Here is a 25,398-nt window from a genome sequence, read left to right on the forward strand (position 1 = left end):
GTGGTCATGAGAAGTTCTTCTCACCTGAACAAGTCTTTGGTGGACATTTCAAGGGTGGACACAGTACACCACCCAACATGTGGACTACCTACCTTGCAAGTCTCTCCCCTAGCTACTCCTCTGGTCAGTGTTTCTTATATTGACTGCATTTTTCTAGGTTTGTTGGATATTAGCCCAAACATCTGTACCGTAGATGGAACCCCTTCAGGTATTATAGGGCCATGGACATGTAGGATTTCAGATTAGGTCTAAAATTATAGGTTAGACTGATTTTTACGATTGTCACTCTTCGTTTTTCTTAAAATAAATGGATGACTGGGCAGATGCTAGGTCTTCCAGTTCAGGAATGAGGACATGTGGTTACACGAACCATCAACAGCAAAGGCTACTGCTCCATTTATGCCCCTCAAAAAGTCAGCTGGCTTAACCATAACCCAAAAAAGGTTTTAGAAGATTAGGATTCTAATCTAATGATTGTGGGTGACACATTTAAGAACATACAATACATGTCATTAGTCTTACTTCAGTCATTAGATGTAGAGATCTATATACACAATGTAGCTCATTTCACACTCCTATGTATCTTACATATGTTTTATGGAGTATTAAGCTGTGACTATGTACATCTGACACACAAGTATACACAGAAAGAGCTACTAGATACACTTCAGAGCTGGTGCTCGTGTACAAAGATAGAATTACTCCCTGAAGCTGGTGCTTGTTGACATGGGGTGAAATTTGCCAAGGGAATAACTTTGACAGGATCTTCAATAGTACAGTGTCTCTCGCATGTGTTGTAAAACTGGGGTCGAGATGCCCCCTTGTCAATATCTTCCTTGGGTAGAGGTCTTCCAAGGGTGTGTACTCCATCTGGTCTTGCACCTCTTCCCCAACCTTGCTGGAATCCAAATGTTGGCAAGGGTGGATTAGACTGTTGGTATTGGGTCAGTGATGGTGGCATCCAGCAGTTATCAGAGTGGCCGAGGATGAGGCATTCTTGGGTGCAGGTCTCCGAAGCTTCCGCAAGGGCTTTCTGAAGATTGACTTCAATTGCTAGAAAGAAACAAAGAAAAAAAGTTTTAGCGATTGTACTTTGTCTGTAGGGCAAGAGAGACTGGGAATTTTTCAGATCAATTGTTAGAACAAAAACCTAAACAAAACAAATATAAGTAAGTTGTCCTTGATGTAAAAAGGAAAAAAAAAATTCTACTGCAACTTTTTGGAAGTGGCAATGACCCCAAAACAGATGTCTGTTGATGGGGGTGTCCTCTTTGTGGAGGAGGTATTCTGGATCGGTTTTAATGGAAGAAAATGTCACTAGACTTCATAAAGCCAGCCACTATTGGTAGCTACCATCTGAAGGTTTTTATTTTTATATCAAGGAAAACTTATTTGTATAATCCTTTCCCAGAATTCCCAGAGCATGCATCGCCTAGAAGACTCGGCACACTTTATAGGCAGTCTCCATAAGAAAATTTACCACCCCTTTCATAGAGGTCTAAAAAAAAAAAATTCAAGTATTTCACAAGGTTCATAAAAGATGACCTGATCCAAATTTGGTTAAAATAAAGATCCATCCTTTTCACCGCATGAAGCGAAGGTAGAACCAAACAAAAGTCTACAAAAATATTATTTTGGTAATTCTTGTGGTGTTTGGAAACAAACCGGGTAAATTTCACTTGTGATGCAGCCAATGGACTTAACAGATGGCATCTCGCTGTTTTTTCACTCTGTCAACTACATGGGGTGGAAGGCCTCAAGTTTGGTGGAAAGAAGTCTACTTGATAATGAGGACATTGACTGAAATACTGGAGTATTGTCGTGACTATATCACTGGTCACAAATTCTTTACTACAAAGGTACATTCCCACCATGCCTGGATGTATTACCCTTGCTTCATATCTGCGTTTTGAAATCCATTCGGATGGTCCACATGGGGACCCCCGTGAAAAGACTACTGAACGCAACGGCAAGTGGTGTACAGTGAAAGCACAAGGACCCCATAGACTATAATGGGGTCCGTGTGCCTTCCACGAGATCTCCGCACGAGTCATGCGGACAGGAAAGTAGATTGTGAAGTACTTTTCTGTCCACATGTTCCGTGCGGAGGTCACGTGGAAAGCACACTAACCCCATTATAGCCTATGGGGTCCGTGTGCTTTCACTGCACACCACTTGCAAATGCATGCAGTAGTCCATTCGGGTGGGTCTCCATGTGGACTCCACCAAACAGATTACTGACACAGATGTGAACGAGGCCTTGGGTTGGGTAGTGAACAGTTTTCATGGAAAAAAAACAATTTAAAAAAACAAAACAAAAAAAAAAAAAGCAAACAACCAAAACAAAACCTTCTGTTTACCACATATAGACATGGCATTGGCTGCTACAACATATTCTTGTAACTATTGCAATTCTACAAAAATATATGGATATTCTTGATCAAATTTCTTATTGCTGACCCAAATATAAAAATCTCACTAATGAACAATTCTTGAATAATCCTATAAACAAAATGTGTGTGCTATATATAAGTATAGCGCAATACTATACAACCTGCCCCTCCCCCACATTATTCATTTTGCTAATAAATATAGCTACAGTATAACGCTCTGATAAGAAACCGCAATAAAGAAATATGACTGCAACATGCTTTGAGCCTTCAGAGAACATTCCTCAATCTCATGCAGTACAATAAAAATGAAGATTTCATAAAGCATAGATTATATAAGCAATTTGCAAGGGTAGTTTGCTCAGCTACTTCCTAGTAAGATGAGAGAAATTTTCTAGATTTTTGAGGAAAAAAAAAAAATCCCTACAGCTAGCTTTAGTAAATGTTATTGATAATGGCACCCATTATCCCTACAGTCTTGGAGAAGTTCTACGCCTGAATACTTGTTTAAAAAAGTAGTCTTTTAAGGTAGAAGTTTGTATAGAAGTAAGCAGCGTATGGTAGGAATAGGGTTCTGGGGTCCGGCATCTGGTGTGTGTCCATTTTCAATGACGTAATAGTCTTTGTTGTCACAGTATCATTGTATCCACAAGAGATATCATCAAGATCATCAAAGACAGAGGAGTTTCCTCCATACTGAGAGGATAAGTCACCTCCATTCTCTTTTGGCAGCCATCTATTTACTGTATCTTGACTTATATCAGTTGTTGGAGGACACACATTAGATCCTGGGCCAATTTTGCCAAAATCAGAGGATCCATCCAACTTTGGTCCTTTGAGAAGCTTATAATATGTTACCACTGAGACCCCTGTTCTCGTTAGAGAACCTTTCCTGCCGTGTGAACTCTGCGCGACTAGCCACGATGAAATGCTGATCCAGTGCACCGACATCCCACTCCTGGTTAGACCCGAATGAATAACTTTATGCCGCTGATCCCATGGCTTCCGGAAGCCGTGGGAAGAAAGGGAAAAAATCACTAGCGGGAAAAAAAAGTGAGCAGCTCCTGTTCAAGTGATTTTTTTGCAGGTGGATTTTGAGGTGGATTCCACGCCAAAATCCACCTATAAAAAACTCTGTGTGAACAGACCCTTAGAGAGATTTTTATTATATAGCCCCTACAAATTCCTGAGCTATCATTTCTTTTAGTTTCAGCACCCAATATGGTAATTTGGCTTTCTACTGCCAAGTGGGTGGTGCTAGACTATGTTCTCTAGCCCAGGACCACCCACATTACATGATAGAGACTAATTAACATATTGGGTTCTGAAACTAAACTGCTTGGGACCAGTGGAGGAAAATGAAAAAAATTCCAACTATTGGAATCAGTGGAGCAGCATCTATTGAAGGATGCAAAGAGCAGGAGGTGGTGAAAGGTCTTCTTTATACCTGACCATACACATTCGATTTTTGGACACTTTTTGTTCTCCTGGAATTGGAATGAAGCTTTATCGAGCATTTGTACCAATCATTATTCTGACAACTGTTTTGTCCACCCTAAACTCAAGACCTTTACCAGATTAAATATGAACAATATAAAGAAACTACACAAAGACTTGCCAACAGTTTTCTAAAAAAAAAATAAAAATAAAATAAAGGGTCTTTTTTGAAATTCATTTTTTATGCTTTTGCTCACATGGTGGATGTATGACACACACACACACACACACACACACACACACACACACGCATACATGGAAATACATGTACACAACACACAAATCTCCTACAGGGAGTTAGTCTATCAATCTAGCCAATCCACAAATTACAGCTGACATATGGCCAAAAAAAAAAGAATGCAACCAATTTTGGTGACACCCAACATAAGTTGATGGTTGGATGTATAGAACAAATGTTTGCAGGTGTCCATTTTCAATGACGTAATAGTCTTTGTCACAGTATCATTGTATCCACAAGAGATATCATCAAGATCATCAAAGACAGAGGAGTCTCCTACATACCGAGAGAATAAGTCACCTCCATTCTCTTTTGGCAGCCATCTATTTTCCATATCTTGACTTATATTGACTGTTGGAGGACACACATTAGATCCTGGGCTAATTTTGCCAAAATCAGAGGATCTATGAACAACCATTTGCCAACTGTTCATAATCTGCCACTTCAGGAGTCTAAAATATGTAAATGGACATCTTAAGTGAATGGGGGCTATGCTACAGCTCTATCAGTTGGGCATCTACCACCGATGTGCATAATGTGAATAGCTCAAGCAGTGATGCTACCGCTTTATGCCCAGCATTGGTGAGGTCCACGTGGTCAGAACTGTAAATCCATCAAGATCAAGATGGAGCATTACTAGATTTGGCACTGCCTTCAGGGGCACTTTGTGACCTTATTTATGTACAAGACTAAAGCTCTTTCTATCTGCAGCTCCAAGAGTATATTTGTACATGTCTTTAAGTTCCTTAGCCATCTCTGTTCTTAGCTTAGCAGATTTATCTACACAGGATGTGTAAGTCGCCGTATTTTGAGGGCATCTCGATAAATCTCTTGTATTTACTAAGAGTTTAGAAAATATTCTAATCTGTCATTACAATGTCTTTGAGAATTCTATTTCATCTGAGATTTCCTGTTGTTGGCGTCGGTGATAGGCGGCCCTGCATTCTCTCCGGTAATGGAGACATCTCCGGCTTTTGTTTACCAGCTGCATAAAAATAAACTTAACGCATCCATCCCGGAATGGACGGAATACTTATCTGTGTGATTTCATGTTACATACTCCATAGATATGTTAATGAGATAAGACGTGAGTAATATGGAGCCATGCATCGAATTTGCATCTATTAACAGGGAATTTGCTAACATAAATCATCAGCAAACGGAAGCTATAAAAACACATCCACATGCAAATTGCCACAATGTGCTGCCTTTTACTTCTAACACTAGAAACAGAAGAGCAGATCTTATGGAAATCTAAATGAGCGTCTTCTATCTTGTCTTCCCTAACTTCAGTCATTTATTATTCCATTCTTCTATTCTTGGGTAACTGAGACAAGGCCAAGCCCATAAAAGAAAAAACATCTGCAAAAAGATGAACAAAAATAAAGAAATATTATTGGCCAATTTACTTTAAAGGGTTTGACAGGAATAGGGCTCGTTCATACGGGGCAAGAGGAGGTGGATTTTGACGCCGAATCCACCTCAAAATCTGCCCCCTCACAATAGAGGTCTATGTAGACCGCTAGCGTCCTTTTTTCTGTGAGCGGTTTGTTCCCACTCATGGAAAAAAAGAAGCGAGCTGCCCTTTCTTCGGGTCGCGGTGTCCGCCTAATGACAGCACCCTCTGGACTAGGCTCATTCATTTAGGTCTACTCCGGAGCTGGGAAACCGCGGTAGGCGCATTTTGGTCCTATTCTGATGCGACTTCTCGTGTCAAAATCAGGACCAAAATACGCGGTCCCGAGCCCCGTGTGAACTAGCCCTTAGAAGAATAGCTTCACCCCTGGATACAGGTTGTATGGTAGCTGAAGCCCATTACTTGAGCCATACCCTTAACACAATGAACACTTGGGGGGGGGGGGACTGGAACAATGTTCCTCAGTGCTTCTCTCTTATGCCTGATTCACATCTGCGTTTGGTAATCCGTTGGAGGAGTCTGTATGGGGACCTCCACTGAATGGACTACCAAATGCATTGGCAAGCAGAGAGCTTATGAGAGCACTCGGACCCCATAGACTATAAGGGGCTCCATGTGCTTTCCACGCGGTGTCCGCTTGGAACATGCGGACAGAAAAGTACTTTTTGATTTACTTTCATGTCTACATTGACTCATGCGGGCAGCGCGCATAAAGCACACAGACCCCATTATAGTCTATGGGGTCCGTTTGCTTTCACTGCTCACCGCTTGTCCATATGTTTGGTATTCCGTTTGGCGGTCCCCATGTGGACTCCCCAAATGGATTACCAAATGCAGATGTGAACCAGGCATAAGCTGTAAGAATATACTGGTTGTTGCCTATCTTGAACTAAAAATAGGTAAAAATTGTCCATCAGTCCAATATCAGCGCCACCACAGGAGAAATAAATCAATACACAGTATCCATACAAATCAATGGGTTGTCTATGTATAGCAGGACGGGACAGATCCTCCAAAGTGAGAGACACTCTTTGTATCCACTCTGGCCAAAAAGATGAGGACCCAAAATTGAAGACTTTCTTCTATCAACTCAGAACTTCCTACTAGGGCACATAAAATTTTACTTTCTAAACTGGACAACTACTTTGAAATTCACAATTAAATTGAGAGCTGAAGATTAAACTTTGAAATTGAAGAACTAAAATGAGCAGGTTTAACCTAAAATATAGACTCTCAAGATGATCTGACGCTCGTAAAACTGAAATACTCTGATGTCTCGTCTTTGGAGTCTGTATCAAACGTACAAGTCTTGTTTACTCAGGGTGGTTTGTGTTTGATGTAGATTTCATATCTGAAGACACCGTAATTATTAGCTTTTACGGGATAGACAGACAGACAGCAGCGAGAATGGTGTGCTTCATTTCCTTGCTTCTGATGTTTAGATTGAAACTGCCCATCAAACGATATCAGGTAGAGCGCCTTGTAGAGTCGGGTGAGTAATACTAATGTTCATCTGCCACGGTTTATACAAGTAGTCAAGGAACATTTGTCATTGAAAACCAATGTCAGGTTTATTTTTGAAAAAAAGATCCTTCATACCTGAGTAAAATATAGATCAGCCATAACCTTCACCAACTCCAGTTCTTTGCATCCTTTAGTAGGCTCCACTCCACTGATTCCTCAACAGTTGGAATTTTTGCTCTAGTCCCCATTGTTCCTGAGCAATCGCTGCAGTTCTGTTTGGTGCCAAGTCAAGTGGGTGGTGTCAGAAAGGAGCAGACAAAGGGGTTGATTATGAGCTCTCTGATATTGTCCAATGACAGACTTGTCACCACACACTTGACAGTTGTAAAGATGCAAAAAAACTGGAGCTGGTGGTAAAAAGTCCCATCAAACATGGATTATTTCTTGAATAGACAATGAAAAGGTAAGAAATTTGGGGCAGAAAGGGGCTCTGGCTTGAAAGTTGGCAAGCATGAAAGTCTTGGAGCCTTTGATATAGGCCAAATAGTGATTGTTATATGACAGCATCAGAACATCTCTAGAATAGCTGCTCCTTGTATGCATTGTTTACAGCTTTATTCAAGATAATGCGTTTCGAGGTGTAAATTGCTATGAAATATCCCTACACATGCAAACAAGCAAACCTGAAACTGATCTGACGAAGGGGTATGTTATTTAATAGCAATTTACATCCCAAAACGCATTATCTTGAATAAAGCTGCTTTGTGTTCTACCAAATTATGTACCCAGTGTGTCTGTGAGGAACGCGATTCCCGGGCTTGTTTTCCGGAACTTGAAACCACTCTGCTGTTATCCCATGGCTTTGGTGATTTTTTTCTTAACCTGCTGGACACACTGATCGAACGTGACCTTCTAGCCGGGAGAGCTTCCTGTTACTTGCAACACTTTTTGATCTATTGGTTTATCTCCAACACCGAGGCAGTTGGAGTTACCTATGAACTATCCAGTTTGTTAATATTGACCCCAGGAAGCGTGGTCGTCTGTTTGTTTGTTTTCACCCTCGGAATCCTATCTGTTCCTTATATACAGTGGTTAGTACCTACAAAAGTGGTCCAAATAAGAACAACTGGTGAACAGATACCAGGATCATGGACGCCTACGGTCCATTGATTCATACAGGGAGCATAGGCTGGTCTGTCTGTTCCAAGCCCAAAAAGAGGTACAATGTATCGTAATATTCCAGAGAATTTGAAACGGGATCTCTATCAAAATCTTTTGACATTTTCCATTGAGCACCGATCAAAAATTGAACATTCTGAAACTATTTCCCAGTATCCGCTTATATGTCAGCCATACAATAGCAATAGATGATCAGTCGGCTACGTAGACACACATCATCCTCCTTCTGGGGCACCTAGGTCATGTACGTAAAGCCGTAATTTCAGACGTTCTGCAGAGGCCAAAGGGAATTTTATAATAGAAAATTAAGCTAAAAAAAGCTAGTTTCCATGCACTTGCTCATAATATTTGTACAAATTTCTGCCAACCCATGGAAGACTTCCGAATCACAATGGATTTCGTATAGGTTATGCCATATTTTTTCCTCTTCAAGAAGTTCTTATCAACCATTATACATTGCATGAGGTACCCATACACTAAAATAATGACGATTGACAGATTGTGGATGTTAACCAGGCACGGTTACAACTCTGACGAGTTTTGTCTCATTACGGAACAGGCAACGATTAGCAGACAATTACGCAAATTACCTTTAATTGAGTCATGACTGAGCTGGATGTTATATTTCCACAACACAAGTCATACATGAATTTTTATCTAGCTGGGTCAATACAATCCTCTGGGTTGCCAGCAATGGCTTCATTCCTGAAGCGTTCCTAAATAATGCAAGTCGTACTGTCAGCGTAGCGGGAACTTAGCAAAGTTATGCTGATGACGGAGGAGGGGGGCAAGAATCATTTCAGCCAAGAGACATGAAGCCATGGGGTATTGGATGCTCGGGAATTGAATTCAGGCCAAGCAAAGGGTTTCAGCCATAAGAGGAGGGGAAATTATTGGTTTAACTTACCCAGGGGAACAAAGGCAGGCATCTGAGTGACATAATTTAGTAGGTGTAATTCTGTAAGAGACCATTTAAACAGGAAAAAGATGGAAAAAGCAATGGAGAGGGGGTGTTAGCATGAAATATGGTCTGGTTAATGAATGCAATACATCACATCAAGAAATATCTCTTAATAGACAGGTTGTTCTGGTAGTTCAAGAGGACCTTTCATCATCTAGAGCATGTCCAACTCTTTGTATCCTTCAATAAGTTCCACTAATTCCAGAACAGTTGGAATTTTTTCTCTAGCCCCTACTGTTACTGAGCAATCAATACTGTTAGTTGTAGCACCCAATATGCTAATTAGGCTGTTGAAGGGTGCAAAGAGTGGGATGAATGGATTTCAACATGCCCGATCCTTTTATGCTCAGGGCTGATAAGTCAACACCAGAGGAGTCTGGTAGAAGATTTTTCCCCTCTCCCCTTTCAGAACGCTTGTATTGGGGTAAATGTGAGAACTATCATATAACAGCTGAACAAAACTTTTTTTTAAAGCTATGCGAGTAGTCATTAAAGGGGACTTCCACCATGGCTCAGTCCTGCTGCTCCTGGGATCTTGTTCTGGCAGAAGTCCTCATCTTACATGCATCAGCGGCCTAAGGAAAAGAACTAGGACCTCACTTGTGACGACCTGGGTCCTTTCCTGATGCAGCTGATTGGCCTCAGCAGTCATGTGAGGCAAGGACTTCTGCTGGAAGAAGCCCCAGGGTGCCACGGGATAAGACAGCAGTGGAGGACACCGGAGCACCAAGGACAGGGTTGTATATTTTTATTATCATTATTTTATATTTTTCATGGCCATAGCTTAAGAAAATGTGTCCTCCCAATTACATAAAAACTGATACTGAAGGATTTTCACCAAAAATTGTTCTTCCCATAGATCAAAACGCAGGTATCCTAGCCTATCAATGGCCTGTACTGGGCCATTAGCCTATGGTTACACAAAAACCAAAAGGAAAATGACACGGAATTTGTGGCTATATCACAAGTTAAAATGTCTTCTATGGGAAAGTAGCTTACCAATAGTCTAAAAATTTAGGCACATCATTTTTGCTGCAGTTTCAAGGTTGTTTGCAACTTTCTGTCCTATAAGAAACAACTGAAGTCACGTGGCAAATTTATGGTCAGCCAAGTTAGTCCTCTGAACATCGCCATACCATGTAAAATGGGCTTGACCGATCATGCATGGGTGTTTAATGGAGAAAGGAAAGTAAGCCCCCTCTGCCTCTCCCCCATGGGAATGCATGCTGAAATTTAAGATGTGTTCCTTCCTTCTTGACAATGGGGGACACACCCCTTACGCATTAAAAACTCAGGGTTGAACTGGCCCACCAGAATACTAGAGGGATCCTCTGGTGGACCTATGTTCCATAAGGGGCCATAAATATCCAGGAGATGGCAGCCAAATTTGGATCTGCTGTTAGAGCCAATCATTTGCTCCAGGGTCAATTTATTGGGTTCATTGCAAATATTCTGTTAGACCTTATGGATAATACTTGGGCATGTTTTCCATTAAAAGGACAGGACATGTTGGAGGTTGGGTCTTAGAATTGTTCCCTCTGGTGGACCTAAGGACTTTCGTATAATTGGCAAATGAACTTTTAATTTCCCTGTGTAGCTGTAACCTCATTGTGATAAATCTTAATCCCAAACATCCAACTAGGTGATCATATACTTGGGCCCTTGTCTAGGTCATCACTTAGATGATGACTGTGAGGTCTCCTATAAGGACAGGGCCGGTATACTCGCTGATAAGAATCAGGACAAACTACACAATCCTTTGTCTGAGATCAGAGATAATGGCCACGTTGGCTGGAGTATTTATTCAGCAGCAAGCTCCTGGGTCAATATATTCTCATATTTATAATCAAAGCTTTCATGGAGCAGAACTCCATTCACCCGAAGCTCTAATTTGACATCAGAATATTCAACTATCAAACCGCAACATTTTAAACAATTAAGATAAGAAGTCTCTTTACCTCTGATTCCCCGCAGTCCTGGATTTATTTGATCTGCCACTTACATTGACATTAGCTCTAACCACATATTATTATTATGTACTTTGATTATAGTTGATGGCCTTAAGCAATGAAAGGTCACTCCTCTTGCGTCTGTGTGTTGTGTCTGTAATAGCTGTTTTGCCCGGTGCATCTAATGGTTTGTATCCATTGCACTTCACCTTAATGTCTCCTACGTAAATTCACTCCAACCTGCCTATCAAACTCTTTCAAGGGTTACGTACAATGTTCTCATCATCCATACTTGCAAGGTATTGCTTACAACCCTTTCATTGCATGGAATGGCTATTTTGATGATGCGGTGGCTGTTGAAGGATGCAAAAGGGTTGGAGGAGGTGGTGAGAGGTCTTCTTCTAAGCCTTTGGAAGAGGTGGTGAAAGGTCTTCTTCTAAGCTATTGGAAGAGGTGGTGAAAGGTCTTCTTCTAAGCCATCAGATGAAGCCATCAAGAGACCTTTTTTCTTAATGATTAATTATTTTACTAATCTCAACCATTGTTCCTGTCACCTACAGTGTTTTGAAATAATCTGGGCAAAATATTAAGTAACTTCATTCTAAATGATTTTTATAACTTTCCTTAAATAAAGGCAGCCAAAACAAAAACCTCACCCAAAGGGTCACTTCACCACTCTGGTTTGCATGATATGAGCGAATTTGCATACTATTTACCATGAAGCATTGCCTCTACATAAGTCTCTGTACACACAGAGATGTAATTTGAAGCTCATGGCTCCGATGCAAAATCTGTGAAGGGGCTCCCAATTAAATTGTGCTATTTGAAAGAGCGTAATATATATATGTGGGGCCTTCTCAGGGTGAAGGACCTGTCAGTATCTGTTACCTCTGCACCCCTACTATAGTTACACCCCTGCATATATCCATTAGGGCTCTTCAATGAAAACCAGTGGTCCCGTTTAACATTACTTGAACCTAGAGCCTAAAGAACAACATGGAGTTTCAAACAATCCCTTGGGCCCCTCTGTAAACTATAGATCACTACTGTACAAAACATTGGACTTAAGGTTTGTGCTTCTTTAATAAAAATGGATTTTCCTATCTGAGCATCCAAAAATAGGTGGGCCAGTTAATATTACTGGAGCTGCATTGTTCTGAGAAAAATATGGTCATAGATGGTGCAAGTTCAAATGAATGGAAGTCCTTTGTAATAAATGTTTACAGCAAGTCCTCCAGAGTGTTAGCTGCACTCCACTCCAGTTGCTTCCACTCTGGCAAACAGTAAATTAAAGGGACCCTCCTTCTGACTTCTCCACACCTTATTTGTAAAGGGATAGGCACATAAATAGATTACAGAAGACCTAATGGCCAAGTCCTTCAATGGGGACTACTAGACCATTACACACTCAATCTTACACATTAAGATCCATACACTTTTATAGACCCCCCCCCCCCCAACACACACACACACACACACACACACCTCTTCTAGGATGAATGGCAGCAGGACTGGTTCCTGTTTTCGTTTTTTTGTTTTTTTAAATTTTAAACTCATGGGCTGGTGCTTCATCAAGTTTTCATCACACATTGGAAACCAGTTGGTGGCCACCTAGACTTGTTGTCCCACTTTTCTACTGGCCCCATAGAAGTCACCTGGTTTGTACACCTTCGTTTTGAGGTTGTCCTAGTTTCTGTTAAGTATTACAACCACCACATGAGCACTGAGGTCCCAATTCCAAAATCTGTACCAGAAGCCCCATCATATATTTTTATAGCATGCATCTTTTTTATGGACCTCTAAGACAAGTGGTCCAAAGGACACCTACCACTATAGTGTTGATGACCTTGCTGAATTACTTGTCTACCTGCATTCTATAAAATGAACAATGCTGAAATACTGAGCTAAAAACTTTACAAAAGTTCATCGACGATAAAAACATTATAACTTTGACCTTGTTGTGATGATTTTTTTTTCCTGCCACTTCATCTGTGTGATTACTGAAGGACCTTGTTAAGAGGATAATACACAATTAAACGTAATTAATGATGTGATTATTCATTTATGTTCAATTATTTATTTCATCAGAATGTGTCTCAATGTGGCACCATTTCTTTTAAATAACTCCATTGTTAACCTGCCTTATAATGGCGGTGAAGTCAATGACAATGTGCGGAAACTCTTCAAGGTCATCAAGAATAGAAATGTGATTACTGTAATTTATCCGTAATTCTGCCTTTAGGAAATTGTGACTTTTTAGTTGATGTCATTTCCAACCTGTGGCTCTCCTGCTGTTACAACACTACAACGTCTAGCATGGTCTTAAAGCCTGCGGCAAACTGGCAATACTGAGAGCAAGAGTTTCACAATAGTCGGAGACCGCTGAAAACCTACTAAGTTCTCTATTATACATATGTCTACAGTAAATGCTTTGCAACCCCCTGGACTTCGTACAGGCTGTGCTCAAAGTAATCTCTTCCTAAGCTCACCTCCCTCTACCAGTGCCTTGTTTTGTGCAGGCTGGCCATACCACTTTAGATTACTGATGACCACCTGACTACCCATATACAGTGTCGGGCTAAGTTTCTTTGAGCCCTCCAGATAAAATTATTCTGGAGTCACACCCTCCAAAAATCCCCAAGAAATAGACTACAATACCCTTCAAATTTGGGTGTATGTTGTGGACCCATTATTGTATTGGAGTCTTGTGGCCAGTATGACACTGCCCATTCATACACATGATTGACTCAGCATGTATGTATTTTTGATGTGGAGACTAAGGTAAGCCACAGCCAGAAACATCTGGCCTTCTAGAAACCTGTCTGCCCTGAAGACTCATCTGGTTTATCACTAGTGAGACACAAAGATCAGACATGTTGAAGTTCAGCAGCTTGTTCCTTCGTTCCCCAATACTTTCTGTCTAGGGAACATCAGTAGGATTGAGCGATCAGGAAAGATCGGAAGCCGATTGGCGATCAAGCAGATTTCACAATCGCGATGGGGATCGGCTGGAAAATAATCAAAAATTGATTCTGAAATCTCAAGATTGGCTCAACCCTACACCATAAACATAGAATAACTAGGGTTGAGCGATCGGGATTGGGAAAGATCACATCCCGATCGGTGATTGAGCAAATTTCACGATTGGGATTGTCTGGAAAATGATCGAAAATTGGATTTTAAAAATGATCCTGAAATCTCAAGATCAGCTCAACCCTAAACATCAGGACAGTCCATAAACAAAGGATGATTGGCCAATATATAAGAGATAATACAGAAAATTCTAGGCAGAACAAAATATCACAATCTAGTAAGTGTTCCCTTGGTACGGACTTGCGTTCCAAGCTGTTGGGTATCCATAGACTATGTGCATGGCCAGTCATTTGCAAGTCTGGTTTGCCATTTTTTTCCTTCAGTGATGATAGTGGATTGGGGAAGATGATGAAAACTGGACTCGTACCGATCAATGTGTCTCATGAAACCGTTTATTAAAACAGCAGTATTTGCTATTTCCTTACTAGTGTACTTCTGAAGGACCTTGTTAAGAGGATAATACACAATAAAAGTAATTAATGATGTGATTATTCATTTATATTCAGTAATGTATTTCACCAGAACGTATCTCAATGTGGCACTGTGCTTTTACATACTGTCATTGTTAGCCTGTTTTATAGTGGAGGTGAAGTAGATGACGATGTGTGGGAACTCTTCAAGGTCATCAAGGCAGAACTTAGAGTATTGTAATTTATCCATAATTAAAGTAAGAGTTTCACAACAATTGGAGACAGCCATAGACCTTCTATGGATTGTACTCTAGGCTGGATGCTCTAGATTATGGAGATAGTTGATGGTGGGCATATTATATGCTTGACTCAAGGTCATGTCTTGCTCAGTCTACATGTTTATTTCACAAGCTAGCAATACACCTTAGATTGTTTTTGACCAACTGTTCATTGACCAAAACCTATTCCCCCTGCCAGCAATCTTCTTCATGTACATATACAGTGTACAGTATGCTTGTATTCTTGATGCAAAAAGTCAGTGCCTAATACCTCTGTCCTCCCAGACACCTATGCACCCTCAAGACGACTTTGACTCTTCTCTTGTAAGAACCAATTGTTGAGTATGTTGGGTATAAGTCCAACAGTCTGATCCTTCTTTCCTCATTAAATGGTACTCTGTCCATGCAAGACTGGTATACCTCCATAAACCTTTGATGATTGGCCAGTCTCATAAGTAGAGATGAGCAAACCAGGTTCATTACAACTTTTCCAAAAATCTTAGGTTTGGTTGAACTCAAGATTTTTGGGGTTTGCCACCCACAATATAAGTAGGGGACCAGGAGAGGTGTGGAAAAAAGGATACTGCTCTTTCCTCACATATCCAGGGATTCAACGCAGTGTCTACTTGGATGATGTCACTTCCCACGCCTGTGATTTTTTCAATCTCCAATCACATGGCAAATGTCAACTTCATGATGCTATTAATATAATCTCACCCCACAGTCTAATAATAGTTCTTTGGTTTGAGCTCATCATTGCTCATAGAGTTAATGCAGAAGATTATGGGCCGGATAGAAGATCACCATCTAGCCAACATTGCCTTAGATAGTAACTTGAGTTCTAAGCTGTTGAGCATCCATGCAATGAATGGCCATTCTCTAGAAAGTGTGACTTACCACTGGTATTGTTGGAATGCATGGTGGTCTTACAGTGCTGGAATCCTGGGTTCAAATCCAACCAAGGACAGCATCTGTATGGCGTTTGTATGTTCTTTGCAGGTTTGCTTGGGTTACCTCCCATACTTGAAAGACATATGGCTAGGGAATGTAGATTGTGAGCTCTCTATGGGACAGTTGTTGGTAAATTTTGGGAAATGTGTTGGTGCTATACAAGTAAGAGAGAATTGCCTTGTACAATAGTGTAATGTGGAGGGTGACGGATACTGGACCCATATATACAGTCCTATGAAAAATTTGGGCACCCCTATTAATCTTAATCATTTTTAGTTCTAAATATTTTGGTGTTTGCAACAGCCATTTCAGTTTGATATATCTAATAACTGATGGACACAGTAATATTTCAGGATTGAAATGAGGTTTATTGTATTAACAGAAAATGTGCAATATGCATTAAACCAAAATTTGACCGGTGCAAAAGTATGGGCACCTCAACAGAAAAGTGACATTAATATTTAGTAGATCCTCCTTTTGCAAAGATAACATCCTCTAGTCGCGGTTCTCGGAGCCTGTAACGGAAGCGGGGAAGAGGCTTCATACGAGGCAGCGAGTCGTCAGCTTTTTCCGCTGAATTCGTGCAGCCCGGTCTCTGGCTAGTGTCACCGTAGCACCCGCTTACTTGTCCTAGATTTCTGATTGAATCTTCCGAGGTCATGGCAGATGTCGACAAACTGAATATCGACAGCATCATCCAGCGGCTGCTAGAAGGGGCGTGGCCTAGCTGTCAGGACGAGCAGACGTGCTAGATAGAAGCTCTGCTAACTACAGACTTACTCCATCACCATCTACCCGATCCAAGCCACTAAACTCAAGACCTGTGCTCCAAGGGACATCCCCCAACCCTACAGCTACTTTTGGGGCAACTTCAGGCACCTCCGAACAGAGCCTGCTGTCTTTGAATCTCCGGCCTACCTGTCCGGATTGAAGCCTTCCGCCATCTTGATTCCGGCTGCTGCACACACACGGAGAGTCCTCTCGCAGCACCTCTCCTCCACTGCACTGCCTTGCTGTTCCGTTCTCTTGTCCAGTGACAGGGGGACAGTGGGCCTTCTACAGACTGCACTGCTTCACTGGGACATCATCCTCAGAGAGGGAATCCTGCGGAGAGGCCTGCTGGAAGTGTCAGCCTGAAGGCTCTGACCTGCATCTGACCCCAGCCTGCTGAAGCGCTCAGGTCGGTAACACACGGGGAGAGACACAGACGCACCACCATCCTCCCAGGCTGCATAGTATACTAACAAGGCTCTGCTACATAAACGTCACCTGCAGCAGACACCAGGAGCCACTGCAGCTACAGCCTAAGGGGGGAGGGGAACCTGGATGTACGGACTGATACTTCTCCACTCAGGACAACAGTAAACTTGCTATACTAGAGGGCCATAGCTGAAGGTCTGAGAACCCTTGCTCTGTCTGCACTATTGATGTGAGCCTCCCTCCCCCTCCCTTTACATCTGGCACACATAGACAGTGTCCCTTGGGACTAACTGACAACACCTCCACTGGTGAAGGGGTTAATGCAGTGTGTAAGGGAACTCTTCTGCTCTCTGAACCCCTTGCTCTACCTGCTGCCTGGCCTCCCTGCATTGCCTGAAGTGGAGACACCTCACCCCCCCCCCTGCTGTTTGGCTCCCATCCTGACACTTTCTGCTGGGACATTCTGCTAACTCTGTGAGTACTCCCTGCTGTTTTTTGGACTTTCTTACCCTCTTCAGAGACCTTTCTAGCAGGGAATTTTTTTTTTTTTTTTTGTTGTCGTGCACTGCAGTGGTGTGAAGGGAGTGCTGAGCCCCTACTCCACCATCAGGGGGGGTTCCTCACCTTCCTCCACTTGCTGTGTGTTCCACGTTCTGCAGTATATCCCCACGGAACTAGCACTTCTCCCATTGCTCCTTTTGCACCTCATGGGTACCAGGTTTGATTATGAAACTGTGTGACCGCCTCATGTAAGGCCTGGTGATACTGCGAGTGTACCTTCCTTACCTTCTATGGTCGCTTCTCATTGTGATATGTCCAGAAGACGTCCTAACACCTCTACTGCTCCTTCCCGCACGCCGAGTCGCTCTCTTACTCACTCACCGTCAATCTCTACCTTCCTGTCCCGATCTGGAACCTCGGCTACTGGGTCTGGCACTGATGACATGGCTCCTCCATCTCCTCCGCTTCGCCAATCGCAGCCACCTCCTTCACCGTCTGCCACCCTCCCTGGACATGACGTGCAATCCATGGATTCGGCCTCCCTGCCCTGCTCGGCAGCCCATATTGCCTCTGCGGACTTTCAGCTACTTCGGGACCTTATTCAAGCTCTGCCCACTAAACAGGACCTGGATGCTGTAGTTTCCCGAATGGAACAATCCCAGGCACAGGCCCTCGGTGCGATCCAGTCTGATGTGTCTCAACTTACTACTAGGGCTGACGCTACTGATCAAACACTGTCCTCTTTGGAACAACGCCTGTCTGCAGTGGAGAGCAATCAAACCCACTCTGAGGCCCGCCTTCAACAAATTGCCTTGCTCCTGGATGACCAGGAGAACCGGGGTCGCAGAAATAATATTCGATTACGAGGAGTGCCAGAAAAAGGCCCTCAGGATGATCTGATCAGCCGTATTAATACCATTTTCAATATGGCGACTCAACGCCCGCTGGATGCTACCTTCATGATGGACCGTGTGCATAGAGTCCAACGTTCTGGCCCGCTTGACCCTGCTAATCCTAGAGACGTTCTGTGTAGACTACATTACTTCACGGACAAGGAACACATCCTGAGGTGTGCCTGGGATATGGGATCGGTGCCTTTTGAGAATACCTCTGTCAAGCTCTATCCTGACGTCTCATCCCGCACATTGGCTATGCGCCGTGCCCTTCAGCCGGTGTTGACTCTGATTAAGGACTGTGGAGGTTCCTATAGGTGGGGTCATCCCTTCCATTTGATTGTTCGTGTTGGCTCGTCTTCGATTGTTGTCCGTTCCCCGGCGGACTTGCCTGATTTGTTTGCCTCCCTGGATGTGCGCCCTGTCTCAGTCCCGAACTGGCTTGCTCTGGATTCCTCCCGCCCTACTATACCCAGGCGCGGCCGCGGTTCCAGGCGTTCTTCTTCGGCTGCTTCCAGAGAGAGACCTCGGCGAAACTCATCTCCACGACGTCTTCCAATACCGGATCCGCCTGGGTCTCCACTCCGCCAACCAGATCTCTCAGCTCAGCTTCCCATTGAAGCATGAGCCCTCATACCGCCGGTCTTTGATCTGCCCACAGGACAGTGTTAATATCCTTTTATGTTGAGTGGTCTTGGACTTGTTTCGCGGTTGGTGGACATTTTCACTATGTTTATTTTATTTTGTTCTGTGACTACTCTGTTCCTCTTGATCCTGTTCCTGCTGGGCTTTATAGATGGCCCTTGTTGGTATTGCTGTGTTTTTATACAATGTTGTTATTTGGACCTTAGAGTCAGTTTGTAGCCCTGTGCTTCCTATCCCTTTACACTTTGTTGGGGGTGGGGGCATAGGGTCTTCCTTACCAGGTACACTCGTGGTGCTTGCGGGCCCACTTCTCCCCCCATCTTTTCTTACTCCCTCACTCCTTCCTGTCTGTTGTTGTGCCCCTGGCCCATTTGTCTAGGGGTAGTTAGATTTGTTCTACTCTTGGTTCTTTTTCCCTTTCCTTTCTCCCCCCCCCCCCCCTCATTCTTTACTGCTCTCCTTCCTCTACTCTGTTACTTTTCTCTCTTTTTTTTTTCTCTTTCCCTCCCCTTTACCCTCTTCAATTCTTCGCCCTCTCCCCTCCCTCCCTCCCCCCTCTCCCCTCCCTCCCTCCCCCCTCTCCCCTCCCTCCCTCCCCCCTCTCCCCCTTTTTTTTTTTTTTTTTTTTTTTTTTCCCTCTGCTCCTAGGGTGTGAGCTGGGAAAGCCCGTCTCCCTCCATGCCTCCGCTTGATCGCCTTTCCTCCATCGCTGTGGGCTCCCTCAATGTGAGAGGCCTTCATAGTCCAGAGAAGCGCTCCGTACTCTTCAATCTGCTCAAAGGTAAGCGCCTTCATGTTGTGTTTTTGCAGGAAACTCACCATTGCTCTACCAAGCCATACAAGTTGACTAATGCTTGGTTTCCTCATGCATATCATAGCTCCTCTCCTGATCCGAAATCCAGAGGGACTAGTATCTTGATTTCTCGCTCCCTGCCTTGGGAACATTTGGAGACTCGCACTGATTCTGAGGGGAGACTTGTTATGGTCAAGGGTCGTATCTCCTCTCAGCTTTTTACTTTTGCCTCTTTGTATTTGCCTAACTCGGGACAGGGTCGTGCCCTTAGTTCTTACTTAGGGCTGTTGGACGGCTTTGTGGAGGGCTTCCTGGTGGCGGGGGGTGATCTTAATCTGGTCCTAGACCCTTCATTGGACTCTTCTGCTGGCGTCTCTTCTCACCCTTACTCGCTCATCAGGAGGATTAAGAGGGACCTTCATTCCCACCAGCTTGTGGACTCCTGGAGGTTACTCCACCCATTGGATAGGGATTACTCCTATTACTCTCCGGTCCATCACCGATATTCTCGTATCGACTACCTCTTTATCCGTCACCAACATCTCCACTCTTTGTTGGCTGCGGAAGTCGATAACATTACTTTCTCCGACCATGCTTTGGTTACTTTGTCTGTTTCCTTGTCCTCTCCTATTCCCTTCCAGCGTCAGTGGAAACTTAACGCATCACTTCTTGATGACGTAACCATCCTGGATGACATTAAGACCCGTTTGGGGGAATACTTTGAGAGGGAGGAATTGTCGGGGATTGCTCCTCCAATGGTGTGGGAGGCTCACAAATGTTTTATCCGGGGTATCCTGTTGCAACATGGTTCCCGCTTAAACAAGGAACGCCGCGCTTGTATTGAATCTCTGCTGCAGCGGATCCGCTCATTGGAACTTCTTCATAAACGCCAAATCACTCCTGATGTTTATTCCCAGCTTGCCAGCGCCTGAGAGGAATTGCGTACGCTCGTCACTGATAGGGTGAAGGGTACTCTAGCTAAATGCAGACGTCATTTTTATGAGTTTGGAAATAAGAGCGGGCGTTCACTAGCTAGGGCCCTTCGGGTTCAGCAGTCCTCCACCTACGTTCCATGCATCAATTCCACCCAGGGTACTCGATTACACATGCCCCTTGATATTGCAGCTGCCTTTCGGGACTACTATGCCTCTTTGTATTCTGTAAACTCTGGCCCTTCTCCTCTTCCTGAAGCGGAGTTCCGAGATCGCATTCGTTCTTATCTCTCCTCCTCTGGTCTCCCGTCGTTGTCTCTAGAGGAATTGACGGCCTTGGAATCTCCTATTGTTGAAGAGGAAATTTCTTTAGCTATCTCCAGTATGGCAACGGGTAAGGCCCCAGGCCCAGACGGCCTTACCTTGGTATACTATAAGAAACTTGGCCCTGAACTCCGCCCCAGACTGTTGAAAGTTTTCAATTCTCTCACCGATGGCTCGGCCCTTTGTCGTGACTCCCTGTGTGCTCACATAGCGGTTATCCCCAAACCCGGAAAGGACCCTCTTCTGTGCTCTAACTACCGCCCCATTTCGCTAATCAATGTTGACCTAAAAATTTTAGCCAAGATCCTTGCGACGCGTTTATCGCCCTTGTTAGGAAATATTGTTCACGCGGATCAAGCTGGATTTTTACCCGGCCGTGAGGCTCGAGATAATACTACCAAAGCTATCAACCTCATGTATGGGGCTAAACAATCGGGCTCTCCTCTCATGCTTCTTTCAACTGACGCTGAGAAAGCCTTCGACAGGGTCAACTGGCGGTTCATGGAAGAGACCCTGTTACATATTGGCCTTGGAAATCGCATGATGAGTTGGATCATGGCTCTATACTCTCTCCCTACAGCGATGGTTAGGGTGAACGGTTTATTGTCCCAGTCCTTCCCTATCCGAAATGGCACTAGGCAAGGATGCCCCCTCTCGCCTCTCATTTTCGTCCTGACTCTTGAACCCTTCCTCCGCCAGGTTCGAGCCGACCCGAACATCTCAGGCGCTGCTCATTCTTCCTGTTTATACAAAGTGGCGGCTTATGCAGACGACTTGCTATTTTTTCTTTCCTCCCCTCATGTTTCTCTTCCAGCTCTGATGTCTGCCTTTCAGGTTTACTCGACCCTTTCGAATTTTAAAATCAACTTTTCGAAATCAGAAGCCCTTAATGTGACCCTTTCCTCCTCGGCGGCCACCTCCTTGAGTCAATCTTTCCCTTTTCATTGGGCCCCCACTTCTCTCAAATATTTGGGGGTTTATCTTACTCCGGACCCGAAAGATCTCTTTCGTTGCAACTTCCCCCCACTTCTGGCGTCTATCAGGGCTGATTGTACTCGATGGTCCGCTGGAGCCTTTACTTGGTTCGGGAGATGCGCGATTTTTAAAATGAACATTCTCCCTCGTCTTCTCTACTTGATGCAGGCGCTTCCCATTCACATCCCTCTGTCTTTTCTTAGATCCCTCACTTCCGTCCAACTGAAGTTCATCTGGTCGGGCAGACCCGCCCGAGTGAGCAAGGCTTTTCTCTTTCGTCCCAAGAGTTGCGGTGGTTTATCGCTTCCGGACCTGAAGTCCTATTACTTGGCTACCCACCTGACTCGTGTCGTGGACTGGTGTAGGCATGCTGTTTCTAAACCTTGGGTCTACATCGAACAGGCATTCTCTCCGATCCCTTTGCAGGTTGCCCCATGGTTGGACTCCTCCTCATTGTCATCTCTCTTTTCTCACCCTACCCTTGGTCCCACGCTTCGGATTTGCTCCAGGGGCCTTGTTCGCTCCACTCTCCTCCCTAAGGATTCCGCTCTTTTCCCAGTGCTGGGCAATCCTGCCTTTCCACCTGGAATGTTTGACCGAGTTTTTCGTAATTGGCGCCGTCATGGGATTTTCCGTGCCTGTCACTTCCAGGACGCTGGGGGATGGACTACACTTCTGAATTCCCAGGCCCCTCCTGAGCTGCCCCCTTTGGACGCTTGGCGGGGGATGCAACTTCGTCACTTTTTACATTCTCTCCCTGCTCCTGCAGAGTTCCGCGTCGAACCTACCCCCTTGGAGAAGATTTTTGTTGGTGCTGGCCCCCTTCGCCACTCCCTCTCGCTCACTTACCGGATCCTGGTTGAACCTCCGGAGGACTTTGTTCCGCCGTTCTTGTTGAAATGGGAATCTGACTTATCCCTTTCCCTCTCTCAGGAACAGCGTAGGCGCATTTTTCGCCTTTCTCATACTGCTTCCATCAGCTCTCGCCACCAGGAGGCCAGCTACAAAATCTTGTCCCGATGGTATAGGGTTCCTACGAGACTCCATGCTATGTTTCCTCAGGTCTCCCCATTATGTTGGCGCTGTGGCGACGAGGAAGGCACGCTGCTACACATTTTTTGGTCCTGTCCTGCCCTTTCGTCCTTCTGGGAGGGGGTCAAGCGGATAACCCTCCAGCTTACTGAAACTTCTCACCATTTGGGCCCTGCCCTGTTCCTCCTTAATCATTGTGAGTCTTCTGTAAAGGTCTTTAAGCGTTCCCTACTTAGATTCCTGATCCTCGCTGCCCGGGCTTGTATCCCCCTTTTTTGGAAACGAGTGGATCCTCCTCCTCTCTCCCTCTGGATTTCGAAGGTCAACGAGATAATGCGCATGGAAAATCTCACGTCTTTCCTGCATGGCACGACTGAGGCGTACATCAAAACCTGGTTCTACTGGTTCAGGTTTCAACAGTCTGCAGAGTACCGGACGCTCCTGGGCTCTGACCCCTCCTCTGATTGATACTCTTGTTGTTCGTCTCAGGTATTTGACCAGTGGTTGCTCCCGAGCCCTTCCCAACTGGCTGTGGTATGGATGACCTGGCGAGCGCTCTCACTGGTTTCCTGACTGCTCACACTCACCCCTACCTACCCTTTCACCCCCCACATTTAGTCCTCTCCCCCACTCATCTGTCCCACTAACCCCTCCCCCCCCCCTTTTTTTCCTTTTTCTTTTTTTTCTATGTTGCTTTCTTTGTCTTTAATTTTTTTTTTTTTTTTAATTTTATTCTTCTGATTGTATTTTGTGTTGCACTGTGTGCTTTTTCTGTTCGCAGGGCGGGTGTTCGCCTTGTAACTTGTAATTGTTTTTTCTTTTCTTATTGTTTAAAAAAATTTTCAATAAAAATTTGAGTTATAAAAAAAAAAACATCCTCTAGTCGCTTCCTGTAGCTTTTAATCAGTTCCTGGATCCTGGATGAAGGTATTTTGAACCATTCCTCTTTACAAAACAATACAAGTTCAGTTAAGTTTGATGGCCGCCGAGCATGGACAGTCCGCTCTCAAGTGATCTGAAAACAAAGATTGTTCAACATAGTTGTTCAGGGGAAAGATACAAAAAGTTTTCTCAGAGATTTAACCTGTCAGTTTCCACTGTGAGGAACATAGTAAGGTAATGGAAGACCACAGGGACAGTTCTTGTTAAGCCCAGAAGTGGCAGGCCAAGAAAAATATCAGAAAGGCAGAGAAGAAGAATGGTGAGAACAGTCAAGGACAATCCACAGATCACCTCCAAAGAGCTGCAGCATCATCTTGCTGCAGATGGTGTCACTGTGCATCGGTCAACTATACAGCGCACTTTGCACAAATAGAAGCTGTATGGGAGAGTGATGAGAAAGAAGCCGTTTCTGCAAGCATGCCACAAACAGAGTCGCCTGAGGTATGCAAAAGCACATTTGGACAAGGCAGCTTCATTTTGGAAGAAGGTCCTGTGGACTGATGAAACAAAGATTGAGTTGTTTGGTCATACAAAAAGGCGTTATGCATGGCGTCCAAAAAAAACAGCATTCCAAGAAAAACACTTGCTACCCACTGTAAAATTTGGTGGAGGTTCCATCATGCTTTGGGGCTGTTTGGCCAATGCTGGCACCGGGAATCTTGTTAAAGTTGAGGGTCACAGCAGATTCTTGAGAATAATGTTCAAGAATCAGTGACGAAGTTGAAGTTACGCCGGGGATGGATATTTCAGCAAGACAATGATCCAAAACACCGCTCCAAATCCTCAGGCATTCATGCAGAGGAACAATTACAATGTTCTGGAATGGCCAGCCCAGTCCCCAGACCTGAATATCATTGAACATCTGTGGGATGATTTGAAGCGGGCTGTCCATGCTCGGCGACCATCAAACTTAACTGAACTTGAATTGTTTTGTAAAGAGGAATGGTCCAGAATACCTTCATCCAGGATCCAGGAACTGATTAAAAGCTACAGGAAGCGACTAGAGGCTGTTATCTCTGCAAAAGGAGGATCTACTAAATATTAATGTCACTTTTCTGTTGAGGTGCCCATACTTTTGCACAGGTCAAATTTTGGTTTAATGCATATTACACATTTTCTGTTAGTACAATAAACCTCATTTCAATCCTGAAATATTACTGTGTCCATTGGTTATTAGATATATCAAACTGAAATGGCTGTGGTAAACACCAAAATATTTAGAACTAAAAATGATTAAGATTAATAGGGGTGCCCAAACTTTTTCATAGGACTGTATATATATATATATATATATATATATATATATATATATATATATATATATATATATACTT

General features: G+C 43.8%; 1 protein-coding gene across 1 annotated transcript in view; it reads right to left on the reverse strand.

The window, feature by feature from the left end:
• Nucleotides 1–291: 291 nt before the first annotated feature.
• Nucleotides 292–25,398, reverse strand: part of LOC142184404 (protocadherin-11 X-linked-like) — a 905,556-nt gene continuing 880,449 nt past the window's right edge. The window contains exon 6 of the mRNA XM_075259249.1: nt 292–1,053. Coding sequence (XP_075115350.1) covers nt 668–1,053 — 386 coding nt within the window. The 3' untranslated portion in view covers nt 292–667. The remainder of the gene's footprint in view (nt 1,054–25,398) is intronic.

This window comes from Leptodactylus fuscus, chromosome 11 (genome assembly GCF_031893055.1).
Source record: "Leptodactylus fuscus isolate aLepFus1 chromosome 11, aLepFus1.hap2, whole genome shotgun sequence".
Lineage (NCBI taxonomy): Eukaryota > Metazoa > Chordata > Amphibia > Anura > Leptodactylidae > Leptodactylus > Leptodactylus fuscus.